The sequence below is a fragment of the Microcaecilia unicolor genome, chromosome 2 (assembly GCF_901765095.1).
Source record: "Microcaecilia unicolor chromosome 2, aMicUni1.1, whole genome shotgun sequence".
Taxonomy (NCBI): Eukaryota; Metazoa; Chordata; class Amphibia; order Gymnophiona; family Siphonopidae; genus Microcaecilia; species Microcaecilia unicolor.
The window spans coordinates 420,451,087-420,478,299 of record NC_044032.1 but is presented as its reverse complement, the minus strand read 5'-3'; the positions used below and the strand labels follow the sequence as shown (position 1 = coordinate 420,478,299).

The following is a 27,213-nucleotide window of genomic DNA, read 5'->3' as shown; positions in this document are numbered from 1 at the left end:
CTGGAAGAAATGTCCAAGTCTAAAAAGAAGGACGTCCTTAGACCTATTTCAATCACATGTAGGGTACAAAAAGTGCTCTGACTGAACAGCTGACCACTAAAGGGATTACGACATGACACCTCCTTAATTCCCCTGTACCTCCCTCTCCCCTGAAAGTAAAACTGAAAGGGGATACCAGGCTCTATGACAGCTTCAGGTATTATGGACATTCTTAGCAAAGTGAGCAACAAGTCTGATGAGTAGCCTACTGGTTAGTGCAGTGGACTTTAACCCAATTTACTCAGGTTAAAATCCCATTTTAACTCTTTTTTTTTTTCTTGAGAGCCCTCCAGAAACAGAAAAATACATACTGTACTTAAATATAGAGGTGTATTTGGGGGGGGGGGGGAGTACAAGGGGAGCAGTCTTTCTCCCAAATGGATTTTGAATGAAATGGTTCAGAGCATGAGCGAGAAATCCCAGCATGCTCAGAGCAAGAAGGAAGCAGCACAAGGAGGAGGGGAGTGGTGGCACTGTATTTATTTAGATGGTGGGACCTCAGCATCCCCACCAACAAAAGGTAAAGGGGTGCTGCAGTTCTGGAGGGGGCCACTGTTCTCTAAGATATGTGTGTAAGTGTGCATCCCTTCCATGCTCCCCCATGTGTACACCCCAGTGGCATAGCTATGGGGGGACCACTGGGGCCTGGGCCCCCCAAATGGATCCAGGGCCCCCGGTTTGGCTGGTAGGGGTCCCGAACCCCTGCCAGATGAAGTGTTTCCCCAGTGCTGCTCTCCTTACATTGCCTGCTTCCCTCTCATTGAGTGCATGTTCGGTTTTATTGAAACTGTTTCATTAAAATTGAGCGTACGCAATGTGAGGGGAAGAAGGGCAGGCTATGTAAGGAGAGCAGCACTAGAGAAATGCTTTAGCTGGTGGAGGTTGGGGACCCCCACCAGCCAAGGTAAGTGGCGTTGCAGAGGGGAGTGGTGGGGAGGTGGACCAAAATGTGCCCCCCCCATTTTGGGCTCTGCCCCCCCCCCACTTCAAGGTCTGGCTACACCCCTTGTACACCCCCTTGTAAATGCACACTGTGCGAGATAGGCATGTATTCACAGAAGAGTGCTTAGGCAGAATTTTTGCAGATGCACACACATGTGCACATATGTGTATATATGCTAGTATTCTACATGTTTATATGTACTTATATGCATGTAAATGTTAGTGCCTATTGTATAGAATTGCCCCCATCTGAATAAAACTTAGCCAGAAAAATGAGAACATAATATAAGAACATAAGAGTAGCCATATTGGGTCAGACCAATGGTCCATCTAGCCCAGTATCCTGTTTTCCAACAGTTCCCAATCCAGATCGCAAGTACCTGAAAGAAACCCAAATCGTGGCAACACTCCATACTACAAATCCAAGGGCAAGCAGTTGCTTCTCATGTCTGTCTCAATAGCAGACTATGGACTATTCCTACAGGAACTTGTCCAAAACTTTTTTAAACCCAGATACACTAACCGCTGTTACCACATCCTCCAGCAAAGAGTTCCGCTTAACTATTCGTTGAGTGAAAAAATATTTATAAGTACATAAGTACATAAGTACATAAGTAGTGCCATACTGGGAAAGACCAAAGGTCCATCTAGCCCAGCATCCTGTCACCGACAGTGGCCAATCCAGGTCAAGGGCACCTGGCACGCTCCCCAAACGTAAAAACATTCCAGACAAGTTATACCTAAAAATGAGGAATTTTTCCAGTCCATTTAATAGCGGTCTATGGACTTGTCCTTTAGGAATCTATCTAACCCCTTTTTAAACTCCGTCAAGCTAACCGCCCGTACCACGTTCTCCGGCAATGAATTCCAGAGTCTAATTACACGTTGGGTGAAGAAAATTTTCTCCGATTCGTTTTAAATTTACCACACTGTAGCTTCAACTCATGCCCTCTAGTCCTAGTATTTTTGGATAGCGTGAACAGTCGCTTCACATCCACCCGATCCATTCCACTCATTATTTTATACACTTCTATCATATCTCCCCTCAGCCGTCTCTTCTCCAAGCTGAAAAGCCCTAGCCTTCTCAGCCTCTCTTCATAGGAAAGTCGTCCCATCCCCACTATCATTTTCGTCGCCCTTCGCTGTACCTTTTCCAATTCTACTATATCTTTTTTGAGATACGGAGACCAGTACTGAACACAATACTCCAGGTGCGGTCGCACCATGGAGCGATACAACGGCATTCCTCCTATTTGTTTTAAAAGTATTTCCATGCAACTTCCTTGGGTGTCCCCTAGTCTTCGTAGTTTTGGAACGAGTAAAAAATCGATTTACTTCTACTTGTTCTGCACCACTCAGGATTTTGTAGACCTCAATCATATCTCCTCTCATCCGTCTGTTTTCCAAGCTGAAGAGTGGTTAGGCATTCTAGCAGCAGGGCCTGACTTTATGCAGTTGATTTTATAACAGGTTGAATACGTCCATCTAGCTGGTAGGCACCTAAAATAAGCCTTTTACAATGGAAAGTATGTGTGCTATTAAACAAGCGTTAAAAAACAAAACATAAAAATTTAGGATGGTCAAAGTTATACTTGTTCCTTGCAGGGTATAAGCTTGTGCTTATAAATTTACATGCATCCTTCATAAAAAAGAAAGTACGCATGTTAATGTTCAACTCCCGTTTTTTGTGTGCATGAAAGTATATAGTACTGTATTTGAACAGGGCATCTTACAGTTGCATTTTGGAGACACTCCAAAGAATGCAAAAGATAGTTTGCATTCCACCAATTCCTTTAGAAGACGACTTTTTAAAACTTTATTCTCGTCTAAACAACAAGTTCCATTCTGTTCTAAGTCACTTTGGCTTACTTCTGTCATAATGCTAAACATCTGACATGTGTTTTCCTCCTAGGTTATTAAATGCAAGGCAGCCATTGCCTGGGAAGCAGGGAAGCCATTTTCTGTTGAGGAAGTGGAGGTTGCTCCCCCTAAAGATCATGAAGTCCGCATCCATGTAAGTATCAACTATTAATTCCAGGGGAGTAATGTTTTGAATAACTTGGGAGTCAAAGAAAAAACAAAAATGTCTTTCCAGTGCTTTATTTCTAGCAAAAAAGACACTGGTACTCATAAGCAGAAAATTCCTCCCTTTCCTCACAGCACCAGTTGTTGCCATGCAGTAGAGAAATTGATACATTTACTGTCAGCCTGCTCTGGTCCCACAAACATGACATCATCAAGAACAGACCCCCCCAAAAAATCACACAGATCAAAATGCCAGTTTGAATAACACACAAGCTATAGTCTATCAAAACTCAGTTTATATATGTACTATACTCTCCCCTTCCTAAGTCTCATTCTCTACAACAAGATATCATCCTTTATACTAGTGCTTCCCAAGCCTGGTCCTGGGGGCACCCCGGCCAGTCATATTTTCAGGATATCCACAATGAATGCATAAGGCATATTTGCATATGCTCCTACTGCATCTAAATCTGTCTCATGAATAATCATTGTGGATATCCTGAAAACCTGAATGGCCGGGGTGCCCCCAGAACTAGGTTTGGGAAGCACTGCTTTATAAATCACTTTCTTTACTCCCAAGATTTCAGTGCAGACTAAGACTCGTTCCTCTCCTCATATTCCAGTTCCAAGTCTTTGACCTTTCCCATATTTATGAGAGGCAGTTACCTATAGAATAGCGTTTAAATTCTGGGGGTCGCGCTTAAATTTAGGTGCGTCCATTTGCACCAATGAAAACATGGTGCAAATGCCCACATCTAAAGTTGGGTGTGGAGCCCCTTAGTCTATACTTGCACACGTAACCAAAAACCAAGCCCATGATCTGCCCCGAACCGCCCATGATCCTCCCATTTCCACACCCCCTTTTACGGGATGCACGTAAAATTTAGGCATGGATCATGCACCTAAATTTACCCTAATTAGCACCAATAATGACTTAACAAGCCAATTATAGATGAAAATTGGCTAAATATTCAATTTTGTGCGCACACACCTCAAAGAACCCTTTATAGAATTAGGGGGTATATGCACAGACACTTGTGTTTGAGTTCCAGGGCTATCATAAGTCAGTCTCATTATGGGTTTCACAGCCCTGCCTGTGCTTTGGGGTTCTTGGGGTGGTAGTGGTGCAAAAGTCTCAATTACTCTTTCCCCTGTTTCCCTTTGTATATTGCATTCCCTTCCTGATCCTGAGATTCCAGTGTTTAGATGTCATTGAGATGTACCTCATATTTTTCTCATTAAATGTCTTCTGAATCCTCACCTTACCACTCACATACCCACCCTGTGGTTTGCTTTGTGTGTACTCAGAGTTCTTGCTTGTTCCCCAATCATCCTGAAGGGGCAATATTTCACATCTGTTACCCTCCTCCTTCTTGTCTGTGGGGGATAAGTTTCAGACATTGTCTGATTCTTCTCAGTGAGGAATATTAGCTGCCCAATGGATAAAAGATGGTTTCTGTCGTAAGTGAACCCTCTCCCCATGCTGGTCTGATTCTGTGAACAGGTAGATTATTCAGTTTTGCTTCCATAATATAAGGGGTGGATATCTGTTAGCAATCTTATGTTTCCCTGTTAACCTCCAATTTTCTTTCAATATTAGGTTCCCTTACATCAAATCATTCTGCTTCATTCTCTGATCATACCTGTCCTTGTTATGCTGACTCAGTTTTTAAGCAGATTCTGTAGCCAGTCTATATTCCTTCTCCAATTGTTCGTTCAGTTGTGTGACATACCCCTTAAAGCTCTGGGACAATAAGTACCAGTGACGTACCAGTGGCGTACCGAGGGCGGGGCGGTGGGGGCGGTCCGCCCTGGGTGCACGCTGCTGGAGGGGTGCAGAGAGCAGCCGCGCGCCTGTCGACTCCGCTGGTTCCCTGCTCCCTCTGCCCTGGAACAGGTTACTTCCTGTTCCGCGGCAGAGGGAGCAGGGAGCCAGCAGAGCCAACAGTTGCGCGGCTGCTCCCAGCAGCTAAGAATGTACCTGGGGGGGGTTGATGCGCCAGGAGGGGTGTCATTGCGCCAGGGGTGGTGTCGTGCTGCACCCTGGGGGAACAGACTCTGCTGCACCCGGGGGGGTGCGCAGCGGCGATCTGCCCCGGGTGGCAGCCGACCTAGGATCGTCACTGATAAGTACATAAGTACGTAAGTATTGCCATACTGGGAAAGACCAAAGGTCCATCAAGCCCAGCATCCTGTTTCCAACAGTGGCCAATCTAGGTCACAAATACCCGGGCAAGATCCCAAAAAAGTACAAAACATTCTATACTGCTTATGCCAGAAATAGTGGATTTCCCCCAAGTCCATTTAATAATGGTCTATGGACTTTTTCTTTAGGAAGCTGTCCAAACATTTTTTAAACTCCGCTAAGCTAACCACCTTTACCATATTCTCTGGCAACAAATTCCAGAGTTTAATTACACATTGAGTGAAGAAACTTTTCTCTGATTCATTTTAAATTTACTGCATTGTAGCTTCTGTTCCATTCCACTCATTATTTTATAGACCTCTGTCATATCTCCCCTCAGCCGCCTTTTTTCCAAGCTGAACAGCCCTAGCCGCTTTAGCCTTTCCTCATAGGGAAGACATCCCATCCCCTTTATCATTTTCATCACCCTTCTCTGCACCTTTTCTAATTCCACTATATCTTTTTTGAGATACGGCGGCCAGAATTGAACACAATATTCGAGGTGCGGTCGCACCATGGAGCGATACAAAGGCATTATAACATCCTCATTTTTGTTTTCCATTCCTTTCCTAATAATACCTAACATTCTATTTGCTTTCTTAGCTACAGCAGCACACTGAGCAGAAGGTTTCAACGTATCATCAACGATGACACCTAGATCCCTTTCTTGGTCTGTGACTCCTAACGTGGAACCTTGCATGATCAAACTATAATTCGGGTTCCTCTTTCCCACATGCATCACTTTGCACTTGTTCACATTAAACGTCATCTGCCATTTAGACACCTAGAGGCATATTTTCAAAGCACTTTGGGAGGCTAAGTTCCATAGGTTTCTATGGAACTTTGGGAGGCTAAGTGCTTTGAAAATGAGCATGCCAGTCTCCCAATTTCGTAAGGTCCTCTTGTAATTTTTCACAATCCTCCTGCGATTTAACGACTTTGAATAACTTTGTGTCATCAGCAAATTTAATTACCTCACTAGTTACTCCCATCTCTAGGTCATTTATAAATGTCACATCTATACATACTAAATCCATAAGACCCTGACTAGTGATGCTCACCAGCCCTGGTACTCTCTGTCTTCCTTTATGTACAGCTGAGACACTGTTTACAATACCTTTCAACATCTCTGGCTTGTCTGCACCAGTAAAATCTGTCCCTGACCAGCTACAGGACTCAGGACCGCCGAGACATAGAGCCGGACCTGGGGCAGGGCTGCCACCGCCCCCTGCCCCATCCTTCATCTTCTCTTCTCCTCCTTCGGTCTGTCACTTTCACTGCTCTTGTGTGCCGCAACCACACAATCACACGGGTCCTGACCACAGGAGAAGGAGAGACACAGACCTAAGCACCGGGCACCCCAGGAGGCCGGGCCCAGGGAATCTTCCCCCCTCCCCCCCAAGGGGCTCTGACAGGATTCTGTCTGTCCCCAGGTATCCCATGTCATTATGGAGAGACTGCATTACCATTTCATGAAACTCCTGTGGTAAATACAGTTGTTCAGGGTAACCTGAGTGGGTCAGCCTGTTGAGCTTGCCTAAAGTCCTGTAAAGTCAGTCTTTGGCATATTTGTGGAAATCAGAGACCAACATCACATTGTGCTGTGAACAGGACCTCAGGATAAATTCCCAAACTATCTACTACCTGATGTGCATTTTCAATGTTTAGATCAATTTCATTTCCTGTCCACCCATATATAGCAGTTACTCCATCCTCTGACAACTTACACCATGCCTGATTTAAAGTCCTAACCTTTGCAGCCGATCCTTTAGCTTCTTTTTAACCACTTTTGTCATTTTCTCAGTCACCCTTTTGAAAATTAAATGCTGCTACAGTAGATTTCCTTTGTGATTTCACTCCAGATATTAGCTCAAATTTGATCATGTTATGATCACTGTTTCCCAGTGGACCCAACATTGTTACCTCTTGTACTATGCCCTGCATTCCACTAAAGACTAGATCTAAACTAGCTTCCCTCTTGTCAGTTCCTGGACCAGTTGTTCTAAGAAGCAGTCATTTATTATGTCTACAAATTTTACCTCCCTAGTGCTCCCTGGTGTAACATTTATCCTGTCAATATTGGGGGTAATTGAAATCACAAAAAACTTCTACAATATAATTCTGTATCTCCAAGAGTGTCATATAATTTAATGAGAAAAAGAAGTGGAGAAAAAAAAGACTTCAGCTAACAAAAGAGACATCCCTACTAGTAAGGCAAAACCTTCATAAATATAAGGGACTCTTCATAATCATTAGTCATTAAAAAAAACTCCACTTTTATTTCAAAACTCTCCAAAATGACAAAAAAAACTTTTTAAAGATACAGAATTGAACTTAGAAAGCATGCAAAAAATGTTGCCCACAAACATATGCCAAGTACTTATCTTGGCATCATTCTTGGAGTGATTCAGGGGAAAACATTCTTCTCTATTCCTTCATCCAAGTTAACAAACAAATTTGCAACTTCCACAAAGGAACTTTCTGTTTGTGGCACTATCAAAATGGCGAATAGCACTAGGAAGACGCCTTCAATTTAAATGGTGTCATGCTACATTATACCGCCAAACGTTCTGACGTCAGATACTTCCATTTTCACAAAAAAGCTTTCCACTCTATCACAATATTCAAACCCTGAGGTATCACAGATCGTAACCTAAAAATCCATCTCTGTTCGTGTTGTCGAAGCCTTCATCTCACACCCCCTCTTCGCTCTGTAGTTCCAACACAATATAGCAAATATCAGAAAAGGCATGTTGTTTATCCAAAAATGCATAGCCAAAGGTTCATTCAACTTCTTAGCATGTATGCAATGTCTATGCTCTATCAGTCACATTTTTAAAGGTCTAGAAGTTTGACCTATGTAGTAGAAATTACACGGACATTTGATTAAATATATCGCATTCATGGAGGAACAGGTGGTTTTAGTATGCAGACGATACACCCTGCCCGTGTGTATAACTAAAAATTGAGTAGCATCTATCATCACTGTACACACAGAGCAAGTACCACATGCCGAATGATGACCCCTTATGGTGTCACATGTCTCTCAATTCCATACTTCAGCAGTGCATAACATGCCATTCAAGTTGCTATTCCTTTGATATGCAAACATAATTCTCAATTTTGAAATCATTATGGCACAAAACTGGAAAACTGGGCTAAGCATTTTACCAGAACAGAGGGATGAAATTTTAAGGGTACCAGCTTTATTGACATCAGATGTATTATTACAAGGTTCTGACATGTGGACACAGATATTCAATGCTCATCGGTCTCTTTCCCAATTAGAATTACATAGTGCCTCTTTGGTTGAATATTGTAAACAGGAAGATTTCCCCGGGGGGTTAAGAATGCTTCGGGCCCCTAAAATGTTTCAGGAAGATGAGGAGTTTGTTCTTCAATGGAGCATGATTTTGAATCGATGTTCCTTAGATTTGATGGTTCTTTTGATAAAACGGATCCAAGATCAGATTACAGTAGAAAAAGCTCGCTGTGAAGAACTGAAGAACACCATACAGTTAACTATGCTGAAGAATTTGAAATACTTAACTCATAAAATTGACAAGAGGTGTGAAAAAGTCATTATTATCTATGATAACAAGCAAATGCACATAATCTATTAGATGGTCAAAGTTTGATCAAAATGCCTGCAACATAATGTTATGGTTGTTTTCCAGATCATTGCCACCGGAGTGTGCCGTACCGATGCCCATGCAGTTAGCACCCATTTTAAGGAGGGCCTGTTCCCAGTCATCTTGGGTCATGAAGGTGCTGGAATTGTGGAGAGTGTTGGACCAGGAGTAACTAAAGTTAAACCAGGTATTAATCCATTAAGTCTAGCAGTAGAACCTTTAGTATTCTATTCTATTTCAGTTCTTCTATTCCACAATTATCCCAAAGGTTCAACGCAGATAACAAAATAAAGAAGTCCTCTAGTCAAAGGAGAATTACAGTAAAATGAATACAATTTGGTAAACAAAATTAACAAGTGACAGCTTCGAATAAATGAGTTTTCAAAGCCTTCTTGAACAAAGAGTAGGAGTCAATTTGTCTAATTTGTAAAGGTAACTGATTCCAAAAACACACACCTTGATAGGCAAAGGTAAGCTCTAAAAGATGTTTATGATGTATATCCTCATCAATGAACAATTACATTTCAAAAGATGGGTTGGCTGGATAAAAGTAAAGGATTTTGGAATACTCAAGCTATAAACCAGCTTCTCAGTGGTCAGGTTGTTCTAGGATTTAAAAACAAGGCATGCCACTTTAAATTTTATCCCTGCTCTAACAGGTAGCCAATGCAACCTTGCCAACCAAGAAGAAGCTCTCTCAAACTTTCCTAATTGGAAGATGAGTCTAGCAGCAGTATTTTGCAGTAGTTGAAGCCTTCTTAACTGCCTATCTATCTGATAGACCACAGTACCAGGAGTTACAATAATCTAAGTATTGAAGCAGAGCAATACTCCTGAAGCTTAAAGAACTCAACATAGATTGAATTGCCCTCAACTGTCTCAATCAAAAAAAAAAAAAAAAAATGCTTTTCACTAGAGCATTGAGTTGAAATCCAAAGGTAAGATTAGTATCAGCTAAGACTCCAAGAATTTTAGATTTATCTTCGAATTTCAAAGTCTCACCTGACTACAATGTAAAATCTAAGGTGGAGAGGAGTTGAAATTGACCAAACCATACTACCTTTGTTTTAAGCTTATTTAACTTAAAAAAAAAAATTCATGGGCCCACAGATCTGTCTTTGCAATAATTTGCTTCAGTAAAACTTATTCAAGGCAGGTACATAAATCACCCACATATGAGAAAATAGAGGCATTCAACCCAGATCAAACAACTCCCAAAGTCTTTAAATACATATTGAATAGTGAGTGAGAGAGCTGAGAACTCTGGGGAACACTACGTAAAGAATGCCATGATGCTTAAATGCTACTTCCTTTCTGGACACTTTGGGGCTCATTTTTGAAACAGAAAAATGTCCAAAACATGGCAGACAGCAAGAGATGGACTTTTTTTTTTTTTTTTGCAATTTTCGAAAAATGTTTTTTAGACATTTTCTATGCAGTTCATCTGCAGTGCATGCAAATCACAAGGAGGCATGTTGGAGGCATGTTGGAGGCCTGTTGGAGGCATGATTTGGGTTTTCCTAATCGCTGGATGTTTTTTCTGCCATAATGGAACAAAGCAAAAATGTCCAAGGCTAAAACCTGTTTTAATAACAACTAAGTCACAAAATGGTGCCCCAAATGACCACTGAAGGGATTAAGGTATGACTTCCCCTTACTCCCCCAGTGGTCACTGACCCTCTCCCACCCCCAAACATGTAAAAGAAACAGTACATACCAGGCTCTATGATGGCTTCAGATATTATGGCCAGTCCTAATAGTGCAGCAAGCAGGACCCTAGAGTAGCCTAGTGGTTGGTGCAGTGCTCTGTAGAGAAGGGGACCCAGGCCCCTAACCCGCTCTAACTGTTACACTTGCGGTAGAAAGTGTGAGCCCTCCAAAACCCACCAAACGTTTACTGTACCCACATATAGGTGACACTTGCAGGCATAAGGTCTATTGTAGAGGGTTTTAGTGTGGGTTGGAGGACTCATCATACAATATAAGGAGGTAACAGTGAGATGTATACCTTGGACCTTTTAAATGGAGGGTGCCCACTGATTTGCTGGGATGTCTGTTTCTGTGTGAGTCGCCCTGACGTCCTGCACATTCCTACATGCACATAGGGACGTCAGGACAACTCACACAGAAACAGAATCCTTCCATCCAGATCAGCTGCAGCAACATGCCAGCCCGGAGACCGGCCCTGAAGAGGACTTCGGCTGGCGGGGGTTGGGGACCCCCACCAGCACAGGTACCTGACGGCAGCGGGGAGGGTTGGCGACAGCGAGAAGGGGGGTCAAAATGGGAGGGTCAAAAGTGGCAGGGGGGGGTCGGTGGCGCCGGGGGGAGCTAAAATGTGCCCCCTCAGCTCGGGCTCTGGACCCCCCTCCCGCCGAAGTCTGGCTACGCCCCTGATTCCGAGTACAAGCATATTTCACAGAAAGTAGATCTCTAGTTGCCAACAACATCGCATTCTAGGCCGCAAGGCCCTTGAAGGCTGATACACAGAGATAGTATCTTTAAGGTACTATAGATCAGAATCTGAATACAGGGTCTGATGAATCAAACATGCAATCTTAGATAGTACTCTAAACTAAATAGATAACCAGTGCAATGACCGACGTACAGGAGAAACATGCTCAAACTGAGATGTTCTATCCAACAATCATACAGCAGCATTTTGGATTGTATGCAACGCCTACATCTTGGATTTAGTAATACCCAGATAACAGCGCATTGCAGAAATCAGTCTGAGAAATCACCATACTCTACAGACCTAAAGTCACAATTAGATAACATCGATTTTAACCTAGTCAACAAGTGAAGCTAAAAAAAAAGCAGTACGAACCACAGACAAAATCTGATCTTGCATGGACAAATGGGAATCTAAAATCACTCCCAAAATTTGCATCTTACTCTTCACTACTAATTCATCTCTCACTAGTATTTCTGATTTATCAGATTTTGTTCTGTTCTCAAAAGCTCTTCTCTGTTTTTCAAATCGGCTCTTCTATAGCAGTCATCAGTACATCCTACTTGATATCCTCTGTTTCAAATTTTCGGCATTGTCATCATAAGTAAATTTCTCTGAACTTAGTCTTTTAATCCTCAAAAATTGACTGTACAGTAGATTCTTTTTCAAAGCCCTGCTAAAGCAGCTCCTATAATGGCACAATTTATTTACATCCATGGGTTTCTGTAAATATCTGAATGGAGAATGCCATTCTTTATAAAAATTCAAATATCCAAAAAAGGAATACTCTCTCTACTAAAATTCATCTTGAATTGGATATTTTCATCCCTTAAAAAACATTTCAGATCCTCTTTGCTTCCTTTCCAAATGGCAAACACATCATCAATGTATCTTTTCCAAACTACCAACTGATCATTGTAGGGGTATGGTCAAAAATTGCTCTTCAAAATTGGCCCTGTACAGATTCACAATCGAGGGTGCCATAGCACATCCCATGGCTGTCCCCCGAATCTGCTGATAAAACTTCATATCAAAACTAAAATAATTTTGTATCAATGCTATTTCAGCCAAAGACATTAAAAAAATTCAACCGGTAATTTTCTCAAATGTAAATGATGACATAAAGCACTTTGAATGATATCCATAGCTTTATCTTGTGGGATGTTCATATATAATGATTCCACATCAAGTGTCACAAAAATATAATCTTCAGTCTTCACTTTATTAAGGACATTCAAGTGTACAGCGCTGCGTTCGTCTAGTAGCGCTTTAGAAATGATAAGTAGTAGTAGTAGTGATATCTGAAGAATCCCTTATGTATGATGGAATTAAAGGAATCTGCGGCCAAAGGAACTTGTCTAGAAAGATGGAAAGTGGTTCTAAAACAATTCATTTCCAGACACTATTGGTCTACCAGGTGGTTTGTCTAAAGATTTGTGTATTTTGGGTAAAATGTATAAACTCGAGATACCTGGATACTGTACTATCAAGAATTCCAATTATTTTCTTGTAATATAGCCTTCTTCAAAACCTGTCTTCAAGATGGAGTCAATAGAACTCTTTTTGCTAGCTGTTGGATCTCCAGGGAGTCTTCTATAAAATTTGTGATCCTCCAATTCTCAATTAATTTTTAGATACTGTTCTATATCCATAACACATTTGACATATCTAACGCACTTGCAGGGTTGTTGACGTAGGAACAAAAGATAAACCTTTGCTTAAAACATTAATCTCAACTTCATTCAATATTCTTCTTGACAAGGAGAAATACATTCGAAATCTTCTAGCCCAGTGGTTCCCAAACCTGGTTCTGGAGGAAACCCAGTCAGTCAGGTTTTCAGGATACTCACAATGAATATTCATGAGAGAGATTTGCATGCAGTGGAGGCAGTACATGCAAATCTCTCTCATGAATATTCATTGTGAGTATCCTGAAAACCTGACTGGCTGGGGTGCCTCCAGGACCAGGTTTAGGAACCACTGCTCTAGCCCCTGTTTATTTAAAAAGTTCAAACTTACAAAAGGCTAAAAAGAAAACTAACCGAGACATTTTGAACCAACAAATACATAAAAGTAAAAAATTATAAATGAAAACCTTCTTTCTTAAAACCTTCTTCAAACAATCAATATAATCAGTATAATATCCCCCAAGTAAAACCCCAAAGTTTGCCATAAAGGAGCATACTAAGGGGCATTACATGCCCCTTAGGCATGCTTGAGGCGGTGTGCCTCAAGGTTTGTACGCTGAAATACTCCAGCCACAGAGGACCCTGAGAATATTGATGATATCACAAGGGGCCGGGTCAAACACCACACCACCAGAGGCTACACAAAAAGCACAAGAAATGGATAGAAAGCCCAAAACAGGCACTGGCAGGTGCAGCACATATCACTCAGATGATTTAAATGTCATGGTCATCATTTTTTTTTAAATGCTGACTAAAGGGTTTAAATAGTCACCCAAATGTTTCTGGAAACCATGACTCGGGGCTTGACAAATTCTGGTGTCAGGTTGACATGGCGAGCAGAAAGTTTGCAATGGGACCCTGCAGGTGTGCTCCCCACTCTAGCTCCAGATGCTACTACAGCCGCTGTTGGACCTGCTACTCCTTTCCAGTTGGCACTGCCCAGCTCTCAGAGACTTTGAACCATTCAGCATACAAACTCCTGTGCTAATCTTAAAGTTTCATTAGACTATGAGACCAATGTGGCAGTTTGACCACTGTGCAGCTCAAATTCACTGAGAGTCACCTAGAACCAACTGGAAAGGATTCTGCTGAACATATAAACCCCTTTGAATATTGGGCCACTCATTTCTGTAGCATGCCTTGAGGAGACATTTATCCAGTCAATGTTAGGATAATTGAATGCATGGCATAGATTAGAATAAAAAGGAGGCAGTGCATGCAAATTCTTCTCATGCATATTCATTGTGGAAATCCTGAAAACCAGTTTGGCTGGCTGTGTCCCAAGGATTGAACTGAGAACTCCAGTTCTTCTGTGATTAATCATTTTAAATGTAACCATTAATCTTGTTTTCTAGGTGACAGAGTTATCCCGCTCTACATTCCTCAGTGTGGCAAGTGCAAGTTCTGTTTGAATCCCAAGACTAATCTTTGTCAAAAGATCAGGTAGAAGTTATGACTGTTTTACATATTAAAAAATGACTTCCTGGGGGAAAGGTCAGTGCTCTGGTGGTGGTTGATGTAATCTTCCAATCCATGCTTTGAACATAGGTTTTTGCTCCTCGTGCTAGCTTGGAACTCATTTCAGGAAAGAAGTGATGAAGAGATTGACCAGGAAAAAAGCCAAGAGATAAATGATCGCTGTAAACCCCATATTGCTTTCACCATAATACCACAAATAATAACAAACCTCTGCTGGGGATCCTGTAGGTAGCCTGATTTTCTGGCTATCTATAATCCTCATGCAATGGGAATCTACAATGGGACCCTGCAGTTTTGTGCCCCACTCTAGCTCCAGATACTACTACAGCTGCTATTGGATCTGCTGGAAAGGGGCAGTTGTTCGTAAGGTTCTGAAGAACATAGCTAAGAACTCTTATGATGTGGGTAACTACAGACCTATTTTGAACCTCTGCTGTTTAGCTAAATTGGCGGAGAAGTTAGTGTTACCTCAGTTACTGGATTATGTAGACACGATAGAGGCCCTTAGCCCATATCAGTCAGGGTTTAGGTCAGGTCTTGGTTCAGAGGCACTTCTGACCCTTCTGTTATCGAATGTCAAGGCCAAGTTGGATGGAGAGAAAGTTGCCTTGGTGATTTCATTAGATTTGACATCAGCTTTTGATGTATTAGATCATCAAGTATTATTAAGTAGGCTAGTCACCTTGGAGTTGAAGGACCGAGTGTTGGCCTGATTTGCATATTTCTTAGCAGATCGGATGTTTTTTATCCAAGAAGGGGGGGAGGGTCGTTCTAGCGAGTATTGAGTTTTGAGTGGGATCCCTTAGGATTCTTCTTTGTTGCCTGTTTTGTTCAATCTGTTTTTAGCTCCTTTAATTAGGAAGATTCAGGCCTTGTCTGTTGAGGTCTACGTATATGCAGACGATATACTGTTAGTGAGCTATTGTGATTCATATTGACCTGATTTATTGCCAGTGAATGACTATCTGGGTATAGTCAACGTATTCAGTAGGCATATATATTTATTAGTAATGAAGGGAGTAAATCAATCACTTATCTTATTATACTCAACTTCAATTTTCACTTTAATAATATACAAAGTATCATGGTCTAATTCAACAGAGACCCTTTTATGGGATCATCAGACCTGCATAACTACCTCTATAGTGGCTAGTATGAGCCAAGCATATTTCAGAGGTAGTACTGTAATCCTCATCGATCCTTCCTATTTGCTTATATTTTTCAAGACTTTTTTTTGCTTACATCAGTTAACATTAAAGGTAATATCTATTTCAATTGTTGTACTTAGCTTCAAGCTTTTAGGCTTCATATGCATAGTGGAGACCCAGATTCACCGACATAGATCCATGTTTTGCAATACGCTGTGTCAAGGCAGTCTCCTAAAAATCAAATTATAGAAGTAAATAAACTTCACTATTACTCAGTTTAAACATTAAAGCAAAGGTCCAACTGGTGAGGACTAGACCTGTTTTCTTAAGGCGTTTTTTCTAAAATGGCCACTAGTCTCTTTGGTGGGTGCTTTTATAACTCTAACACCCGCAGCGCCAATCAGATTTCCAGTCCAGAAACAGCTGATCAGGCGCGCACACTAATATCAGTAATTAATGATGTCTATCAAATAAGCGTCATCCATTCGATTTCTCATTTAAGACCATAAGGTTAATAGTGTTCAAAGTAAATATCCAGAACTGTTCTCTATAATTCAGTAGTTTTTCTATATCGCCACCTTCCCATCCCTCTTTCATATGATCTATTATTCGCTACTGCATATCAGCTATATTATGTTGATACTCGGTCCAATGTTGAACAAGCGGAGCTTCCATTTTGTTAGTCATAATCCTGGATTTGTGTTCCGTGAGACGTGTTCTTACAGGCCTCATGCTGCGTCCAACATATATTTTATTGCAAGGACATTGAATGATATAAAATTACCATTTTAGTAGTACAGTTTGAATTGTCAAATGATTTAATAATACACCCAGAATTTGGATCAGACCAAGTGGGTCCTGTTATTGATGTTTGACACCATTGACATTGTCCACACAGACCATGGTTTGACAGATCTTGTGCAGTATAACGATAGTGATTTTTCCAAGATAGAATTTTTCCAATATGTTTCGATTGTGTAAATGCAATCACTGGTTTTTCTGAAAATACAGCATCTAATTGTAGCATGTGCTAATGCGATATAATAATATAAACAATATCTTTCGCCAATGAAGAATATGGTAATACGCAGACTACCCGATCTTGTTCTTATAGGTCAAAAGCAATTCTCTCTGGGCATAGCGTGCTCTTAAATACGCCCTTCATAAAGTCTTGAACGGGTACCCCCGTGCCAAAAATTTATCTGTATGTTTCGCGTAGTATTTAAAGTCCAAAGAGGGATTGTCCAGTTTTTACAGCATCTTGCAATAACACTTGTCAATAATAGTGATAATTTTTTTTTACGCACAATTGTTTTGAGGTTATTTGGAAAAATGTTAGGGGGAGGGTCCCGTTTTTTCCAAACACTGTAGTTTCAAAGTTCAAAGTGCTCACAGATAAAAAAGGAAACACTTTTTCCTCACTTTGCATAATCCAATGCTAATCTGTAGTTTTGCTGCCAGTGGCTGTGGTAGCCTTTCCCTGCATGGGTGCTGCTGCTGCTGTCTCCTCTATCCCCCATTATCTATGCCCCTGCAGTTTGCAGGTCACTGGGCCTCTGCTTCACTGGGTCCCCATCCCATCCCCACCCCCCTCAGTGCAGGGGCTGTTTAGATGGTATTTATGCTATTGTGTTCATGCTGATTTTTGATAGACTTAATGCTCTGATTTTGCTACAGTTCTGTCTGTTTGCTGACATTCATTAATTACAATTTGTTTCCTCCTTAGCAAAATCAAAACTGCTATTTCAGATCAAGATCTGATGGCGGACAATACCAGCAGGTTTACCTGCAAAGGGAAGCAGATTTACCATTTCATGGGGACCAGCACCTTTTCTGAATACACTGTTGTGGCTGAGACCTCTGTTGCCAAAATCGATGATGCCGCTCCTCTAGATAAAGTTTGTCTGATTGGCTGTGGATTTTCCACTGGGTATGGGGCTGCCATCAATACTGCCAAGGTAAAAGAAATAAATACTGTACATCATTTGTAAAATGAATGTGCTTTAGTCAGTAGTTTCCAAATCCCATTCATAAAGTTTGGTTTTAGGGTAACCAAAATATGCAGATTAACCTGGTTCTTTGCCGAACTATATGCAAATGCATATCATAAATATTCATTGTAGATAGCCAGAAATCCAGATAGAGAGAGAGAAGGTACAGAGAAAAAAAATTATGAGAGAATGACAAAAGAGAAATGGAGGGACTGGAAAACTAGAGATATGGAGAGGAAAGAGAATAATGAATTATAGAGAGAAGAAATGCAAAGGAGATGGGCACAGGAGGAGGAGAGAGAACAGATGTGTGTGTGTGTGCGCCTTAGAACAGTGTATCCCAAGTCAGTCCTGGAGTCCCCCTTGAAAGTCAGGTTTTCAGGATATCCACAAAGAATATGCATGAAATAAATTTGCATACAATAGAGGCAGTGTATGCAAATGGATCTCATGCATATTCATTGTGGATATCCTGAAAACCTGACTGGCAAGGGGGGTACTCCAGGATCAATTTGGGAAACACTGCCCTAGAAAGACAACAAGTAAGTTGGTGTGTGTGAAAGAGAAAGTATAGGCTAGGAAAATAGCACAGATGTGTGTTAGAATGATATAGGAGGGTGGGAAGGACAATGCAAAACTACATAGATTCTACATCTATAGGTGCCATCGATGCTTGAGCACCCCCAGTATCCAAGGAGGTGACATTTGTGTTGAGATTAGCACCCCTAGTTGTTTTGGAAAGATGACTTCTATGAATACATGAGTGTATATATGAGATACACATTGGATGAAAAAGAACATGTGGTTTAAAAGATGATACAGATCAATGTAGAAGAGTGAATGGCGATGCTACTGAACACTTCCAGAAAGAATTGGTATAGAATACCCAACTGCAAGAGAAAAAGAAGTGAACAGCAGTGGGTAGAACTAGATTGCAAAAGGGACAGAGAAACTAAAGAAAAACTCTCAGAAATGTCATGGGCAAAAGCCTCATGGGTTGTGTACAGTAGCTGAGGTTAAGTTGCCTGTCCCACAAGATGAAAGTCATTTGTCATCATATGACCCATCATATCTGGTTAGTTTCTTGGTTCCCACACTCAGCCACCATGGTGATGGCGCGTTCATAGAGTAACTAATTAGTTGAAATTAGGTACATTGCCTTTATACAGTATTTAACCTAAATTAAGGATAAGGAAATACTATTACTGATAAACAATGTGATGACTTTCAAATTTGGAACTTGGAATTCATTACGAGAAAATGTTAATGGTAAGTCTGTGTTGTTATGAAAATCAAGAAGCCAAGGATACCTTAAAATAGAACTCAAGTCCACTAAGCTGAGCAGAAGCCATTTACCTGTAGTCCTGCCAGTGGGGGTGCTGTTTCACTATCACATTTTCAAAAGAGATGGACAGGCAAGCTCTGCAGGACTCCAGGGAATCTGCCTGTCCCTAGCAATTGAAAAAAACAATATCAAAGTACTACCCCCTACTGGCAGCAATGCATTTTGAGGACTCACGCTCAACTTAGAGGGAACAGTGCTCAAGTCACCCTTATTTTCCCAAGAATAATGTGCATGTTTCTATTTAAGCATTATTCAGAAATAAGAAAAAATATATATCTTTTTTTTATTTAATGATTTTTTTTTTGTTACATTGGTACCCTGCACTTTCCCACTCATGGCAGGCTCAATGCAGCTTACATATTGTATACAGGTACTTATTTGTACCTAGGGCAATGGAGGGTTAAGTGACTTGCCCAGAGTCACAAGGAGCTGCAGTGGGAATCAAACTCAGTTCCCCAGGATCAAAGTCCACTGCACTAACCACTAGGCTACTCATTTGTGATCTGTCTTAGGGTTTTCAAGGTGAGGTACTTTAAAAGGAGCATAATAAAGCTTGCCTCGAATCCAAGGGTTCTCAGCTTAGTTCTCAGATTACATTTCAGTCTGGCTTTTAGAATATCCACAATGAGCATGTATTTAGTGAATGGAAATCTATCACATGCATATACATTTTGGATATCATGAAAACTTGATTGGCAGGAAATGTCCAACAAACTGGGTCGAGAACCACTGTTCTAACCAGAAAATAAAATTCAACAAAAAGAAACTTTAAAAAATGACCTTTCAGAAAATATTCTGAAATACATCATCATGACATCATATATTAAAGAAACTTAAAAACAAATAAATAAAAAAATCAACAAAAATGAAATAAAACAGAGAAAACTAATTAAGGCAATAAAAATAGTATGTAGAAAAAAGCAAACACTCATATAATAAAAGTAATGGAGCTCCAAAACCCCAGTCTCCTCCCCTCAAATCATCAAGCAGCCTAAAAATATAATAACCTATTACCTTTGTGCCAATATCACACACAAAATCAAAGATAATGGATGTTTTTGATTTGCTGAGGCTTTTGTTATGGTCTCTAATAAACAGAAGTCTTGTGGAAGCCTGACAAACCTGCTACTCTAGGAATAAAGCAAGTTTCTTTAAGTAACAGCATTGTTTGTTCGATTCAATGCATTACCTTATTGGAAATCTATATCTGTAACAGTGCTATATCAAAGGTTAATGTGACATGTGGGCAAGCAGTTACCACTCCATGTGGCATAGCAGGAAACCAGGACTAGGTTGATGGTTCTGAGTTATTCATTCATTTCTTTCACTGTACCTTACCTTGTAAAGGAAAAGGGAGGGAGACATATTTGAATACCAATTAGAATAGCCCTAAACATCACTGCAGTCATAGAATCCTGTTCACTACAGCTTATGGTTCTATAAACTGAGACCTTCACAGTTGATATAATTGCTGGGTGAATTCAGCTGGCCTCATCACATTTTTCTTAATCCTGTGTGTAGGTTGAACCTGGTTCTACCTGTGCAGTTTTTGGGTTGGGAGGAGTTGGTCTTTCGGCTGTCATGGGCTGTAAAGCTGCAGGTGCTACTCGGATCATCGGGATTGACATCAACAAAGACAAATTTCCAAAAGCAAAAGAGCTGGGAGCCACAGAATGCATCAATCCTAAAGACTACAATAAGCCCATACAACAGGTTATTGCTGAACTGACCAATGGTGGTGTGGACTTCTCCATCGAGTGCATCGGCAATATCGATGTCATGGTATGTGGGAGTTTTGTCATTCTTGCCTATTATTAAATCATTTAATAATCTTTTTTTCAAAATCTAGTGAAATTCACACAGTAAACAAACAGAAAAAAAGTCAACAAACAAGTAGAAATCCTTTTTTACTGGACTACTTGCCTTTGTTTGCTTCATTGGTGAGTTGTTGGTGCTTCCTAGGGCAAGGAGTATGAGTTTCACAGCAGTGTAAAACAAATTATTCATTCAATAACGCTGCAGAACTCTAGGCCACCAGACATTGAAATATAGATGGATGTCAGCAAACGAGGGTTACTTCAGCCACCTAGGGTATGTTTACTAGGTGCGTTAGCGTTTTTAACAATACCAGTAAATTAAGGTGCATTAAATGTTAGCCCCTAGTTTGTTACTCAGCAGCTGGTAATATAAAGAAGCAAGATTAAACCCTAATATGGAAATAAACGTTATCTTGCAATTTAGACTTCAGAACATATACTGATGATTTCTAATTTTCTTTGGATAGAGTTGAATTTTGGGGTCCAGTTGTTTCCTTTGCTTCCTTTGTTCTCATCTAGGGTTGTGGGTAGGGGCAGTTTCTCCAAATGGGTTAGTTTTTCACATGCTACAAAGACAATAGTTTGAACCTTTGTATCACATTCACTTGTTTTGATCAAACTTAGCTTTGAACAAAAAAGACCTCAAATTTCCAGATAGGGACAAATACACGACACGGCTCATTTTCAAAGCACTTAGCCTCCCAAAGTTCCATAGAAACCTATGGAACTTAGCCTCCCAAAGTGCTTTGAAAATATGCCTCAAGGTATTGCAACAACCACTATCTTACATGGGAGCAGGATAATATCATTAGTCAGTTTTTAAAACACCAAGAAGAGGGAAAAAAAGAATCAGTATTAAAAACTCTCAAGTAGTGGAGAAAATCTACTGATTAAAAAAAAAATACCCCTCTTGCAACTACAATAGAACAAAGTGAATTAACATACAAAAAATTATTGACAAATAACACTAATCCTTAAATAGAAATATAAAGTTAGAACGTAGTGAGAGCTCTTACTGCTAATATAGTCAAATGTACCAAATCAGAAGAACATGTATGAAAAAGCAAAAGAGCATGGCCAGCCCCCAAAAACCACTGAGCTGAAACTCCCACTCCTGTAGTGCTCCATGCATCCTCCAATATAACTCAAACCAAACTTCACCATCAGACAGAAAGCAGTGCACTGCTGGCTCCCCTTGATAGCTGGAAGCATTTCTTCAACAACAGCACCTTGTTTCGCTACTCTCCGTGCTGCTTCAGGGAAGAATCAAAATAATCCAAGGATTACACTCCACCATCACGGACTCAAAGATGGCGCCACGTACGTTTTCACTACCATGACAGGAATGAACCTCACTCCTAAGCCAGGGCATGTGGAATACGATCTCAGACTCTCACATTTTCTGCTAACGCAGTGAGACTCCATTAGTGACTACACGGGGACGTTGCTCCATCTATTTCATTCACGCTCTTCCTTTTATATCCTAGACCAGAGCTTCCCAAACCTGCCCAGGGTGACCCCATAGCCAAGACCAGCTTAACTATGATCTGTGCGCAGAACAGGCACCGTATGCGCTGACACTTTCATTTTTGTTCCGACATGCACACAAGAAGCTATGGGCATGGTTACTAAGGTGCGCTATCGTTTTAGCGCGTGCTAAAAATTAGCATGTGCTAACCATGTAGACACCCATAGCTATATTATAGGCATCTACACGGTTAGTGCATGTTAAAAATGCTAAAGTGATTATAGCATGGCTTAGTAAACAGGACCCACGTTTACTACAAACCTTGTGCATATGCATTTGGCACACTTTCCCCATTTTGCATGCAAGTCCTGTGTGCATAAATTTGCATAGACTTAGCTTGCATGCCACAGCATGATGCTCACAGTACTACTACTACTATTTAACATTTCTAGAGTGCTACCAAGGTAACACAGCGCTGTACAAATAACAAAGAAGGACAGTCCCTGCTCAAAGGAGCTTACAATCTAAAGGACAAAAGGACAAAAAGTGTAGTCAATCAGAAATCGGGAGCAGTCATAGGTTACTTGGGTAGAAGCAGATATCCGTGGTGGCTCTACCCATGGCTTCTCTGCTTGGTCTCCAAGGGTTTTGTAGTTGCAGTCTGAGTGCAAAGCTATTTTTCCTCTGTTGGGCAATTGATATTGCCAGGTAAGCCACAACGGCATTTTGAAGAAAGCACTTACCCGCCACCCATTGAGGTGGCTCCCACGCTTACCCGGCAGTAACTGGGAAGCGCACAGTGCTGCCCGATTACCGCCGGATAACTCCCTGCAGTAATATGTTTCTGGAATTGTGGTAGCGCTGAAAATGCTGCACACTGGGGGTGGAACTACTGCCATGAGGTTACGTTGGGCCTGCGGTATTTCCGATTTGCCACCCGGCAAGCCCGTTACCGCGTACAACCCTTTAGCGAAAGGGCCCTAAGTTGTACCAAAGTCAATGGAGGGTTAAGTTAAGATCACAAGAAGCCACAGTGGATTTGAATGGGGTTCCCCTGGTTCTCATCCCACTGCTCTAACCATTAGGCTACTCCCTCCACTCCCTGAGGTAGTCTTGAAGGAGTAAAATTGACTCATTCAATTTTAAACAGTTTGCTAATTCTATATTGGAGATCAGTAGGAACATTTTTTTCATACGTATTCTATCATACTTGATTCTTCTGCTCCCTGAGTTGAAAGATATGGATTTTACTCTTCCATTTCTGATTGGTGAGATCTTCCAAGTCATTCTTGAAGAATTGATTTTCATCTTTGTCGCTATTGAATCTGTTGCATGCTCATCAATTCTTTTCTATGTGTATTCAAGTTTTCCTTGAAAATGGTCATTTTAGTAGTTAAACTTCCTATTTCCACTGGGATTTGTTTGACGGCATTTCAACACCATTTGCTTCATGTTTCAGCATTCAGAATTCATAGACTCAGGAGCTGCAAAGGACACCTCTTCTGGCAGCCATTTTCTCTGATGTCAATGGATTAGGTTTTGATCTTTTTATCCCTGATTAAATCAAAGTAATCCACTTCATTTCCTGATGATGTTTTTTTGTAGCTGATGAATGCTACATTTGAGGAAATGCTCAGGCAAATTGTTATAAGAAGATTCCAGCACAGGGGACCTAATAGTTTTCTGAGCTCTTTGGGAGTTCACTAATTAGGGAATAATTTTATAAAGCATGTTCCACATAAAACTGTGCAGATATATACATTCGTACAAGTATGCATGTCACATGAACACAGGCACTTCACACAGAATGCAAACAGACATTACTACAGGCAACATGTGAGCTGAGGCAGGGTTCTCCAGCTGCATTCATACTTTATAAATACACACCTGAAAAATACATGTAATCCCCAATTAATGGGGATTACTAGATTACTGCAGAACTCTCCAGAGTTACTGGAGGGAGAACAGCACAGTGAGTGGAAAAGGATTCAGCCCAAGGGAGTGTGGGGGAGAAGTACAGAGGGAAATGTTTCTAGTTGTTGAATGACAAGGGGGGAGGTGTTTGGGAGTTAATAAAAGTTATTGTGGCACAGATCACATGGTCTTTGGTCCCTTCCCCCTGCTGGAACCCACGCGGAGGAGGGGGTGTCCTGGAAAGGCTAATAACCTAAGGCTGAAGTAAGAGAGAAAATGCTACAATCAGCCGTAACGGAGGAGAGGAGTGCTCCAGGTGGGGAGAAGAGAAACCCAGCCCGACAGCAGAACAGGAAGGAGCCTGTTCATTGCCAGAGACAGCTGCTCAGGGAAGCGCATCTCTGGAGGAGAGGACAGACAGGGAGGTCTGGTCCTGAGAGAGTCTCCCTGTTGGGGGAAGCCCAGTGGTGACAGCTTGCATCAAACGGCACTGCAAGCACAACCTTGATTCTGCCCAGTGTTGCCAGGTGGGCGTTTTCCGCGACCCGCCGCGGGAAATTTTTGCCCGCGGCGGGTTGCGGTTTTTTGGGCTGCTTTTTGGGCAGCTTTTTCGACCGCCGGGGAGGGCGGGGTTAGTGACGGTTTTGGGCGGGGTTAGTGACATTTTGGGTGGGGCCGATGACGTGGGAGGCGGGGCCGGTGACGGGGGAGGCGGGGTTGATGACGGCGGGGGTGGGGGTGATTGACGCGGGGGGCGGGGGTGTCAGGGGCGGGGTTTGAGTTTGGGCGGGTTTTGGGCGGTTTTTATGCTGGATTGGGTGGGAAAAAATTTTCCACCTGGCAACACTGATTCTGCCGCCCAAAAGGATAGGCATGGGACTGGTTGGAGTTGTAAATATGTGAATACCATTAAATTGCTAAGAGACTATAAATTAGATAAGCAAAAAGTCTCCTCAGAGTCTGGATTGGAAATAGTAAACTGACTTTTTTTCAGCAAAGCACTGTTTGTTAAGAGAAACTGTATTGATTTTCAGACGACAATGTACTGGAGTGACTGCCTGTTGCAGAGAGTTCAGTAAAGTTCAAGTTACATAAAATATAACATCTGGAGTGGGCATTGGGTTTTTTTGGAGTGGGAGCGAAGTTCATTTGCCCCTGGACTAAGAGAATAAAGATAGTTTCATGAGAGCCTGGCTTAATCCTTACGGCCTACTGGAGTAAGTCCGGCTCCAGCCTGCACCCAGCTCAGGTTATAGCAGAGAGAAGGGACTAATGAGGCATTCTCTGGATGGTTTGTTTGTGGCCTGGGTCAGGGGTGCCCAATCCGTGAGCTAGTTGGCACCCAGACACAGCTGGGTGTGAGACCCGAGGTTACTACATACAGAATGTTGAATCAGTCTCGGAGCAGATGTAACTTTATAGGAGTGGCATTGTGCAATAATAACAATACTTCTAGTAGTCTGTTTATTACTGTCCTCAGCCTTGAATGAAATTCTTTCAAAAGGCGGTAAATAATAAATAAAAAGTACATAAGGTGGAAGCTCATGTGCTGTGTTTTTGAGAAAAGGAAACTCTCTTGCATACGTGCTTTAATGCTCCAATGATCTGAAATCAATTTTGTGTGAAAAAGAAAAAATTGTCTACACTACTTACAGGATATTCATGGTCGAATTTTTTCAAAAAAATAGGGCCAATGAAGATTACAGGTGTTGGTGTTGGAATAAACTTAATCAAACAAAATTCCCATCTTCTATTTGTGAGGTGGCTGAGAGAGGGGATTGGAGGTGTGGGGGGCTGGGTTGGGGTGAAGCCTGTACAAACTTGATGATGATTATCTCAGTTGTTTATTTTCCATTTGATCTGTTATATGCTCTTATGGCTATTCCAAGCATTGGCTTTGCTAATTCTGATGAATCATCAATAAAAAATGTTGAAACATTAAAAAAAAACTCCCCCTTCTAACGGACCATATGTATAAAAATATTTGGTTGGAGTTGAGTTTTCTTTGGAAGTGGTGGCCTTTATAAAATGAGCATTTTTATTTTGTGGAAGCACCCTATTATTAAATTGGGCTCCATGCGATCATCTCATTCTTAGCTCAATAGGCATTGTACTAAGCATGTTAGCTTATGTTTATTTATTTATTTTATTAGGATTTATTTACCGCTTTTTTGAAGGAATTCACAAAAGGCGGTGTACAATAAGAATAGATCAAACATGAGCAGGCATTACAGCAGTAAAAATATTGTTAAGGATCACCTTTCGCACCCTGATGGTGATTTTTGCTGATATTCCTATCATAACGATTACATATCATTTCTATAGTATTGTATACACATACACAAAATAAAGACAGTCACTTGCCCATGGACTTTACAATCTAGCCAATACACAGAGACTATAAAAAAGAAGCTTCAGGAAATGTATATAATACAGTAAAAATGGTTAAAGTCAACTAATCAGGTGAAGCCAGGGTTTAAGATGTGAAAGCAACCTCAAAAAAGGTATTAATATGGTCAGGGGGGGGGAGGGCACAAGGACGGATGTGGGGGAGGGGGGTAATGAACAGCTACAGATTGAATGTGACATTGCAGTAGCTCTCATATTCCCATTTATTGATTGCAGAAAGCAGCTCTGGAGTGCACCACTGTAGGCTGGGGGACATGCGCAATTGTGGGAGTAGCTTTGGAAGATCGGGGTGTCCCTGTTGATCCATTCCAGTTGATAATGGGACGTACTTTAAAGGCCACGTTCTTTGGCGGTAAGTCCTGTGTAAGGTGTCAATATTCATTTAATTATGCAAATAAAATCATCATAGAGAAACAAATCGAACGCAACCTAAAACTTTCTAAATCAGCACAGAAGTTTGAAAGAGGTATGTGTTCTGCAAGTCATCAGTGTAGAGAACTTTGGGCCCTGTTTACTAAGCTGTGCTGTAGGCGTGCTAGTGTTTTTAGTGCACGCTAACGCTAGAGACACCCGTTTATTCCTATGGATGTCTCTAGCGTTAATGCATGCTAATTTTTAGGGCACACTAAAAACACTAGTGCACTTTAGTAAAAGGACCCTTTGGCAGTGGGTAGCT

At 41.3% G+C, this 27,213-nt stretch overlaps 1 protein-coding gene across 1 annotated transcript in view; it reads left to right on the top strand.

Annotated features, from left to right (window-relative positions):
• The window catches only part of LOC115461127 (alcohol dehydrogenase 4-like), a gene marked incomplete at its 3' end in the record, with an annotated part of 39,749 nt that extends 12,860 nt beyond the window's left edge, over window positions 1-26,889 (top strand). Inside the window, 6 exon segments of the mRNA XM_030190723.1 lie at window positions 2,894-2,995; window positions 8,869-9,010; window positions 14,322-14,409; window positions 17,320-17,551; window positions 20,451-20,711; window positions 26,754-26,889. Of these exon segments, the coding sequence (XP_030046583.1) occupies window positions 2,894-2,995; window positions 8,869-9,010; window positions 14,322-14,409; window positions 17,320-17,551; window positions 20,451-20,711; window positions 26,754-26,889 (961 nt within the window).
• Between the last annotated feature and the right edge of the window lie 324 nt (window positions 26,890-27,213).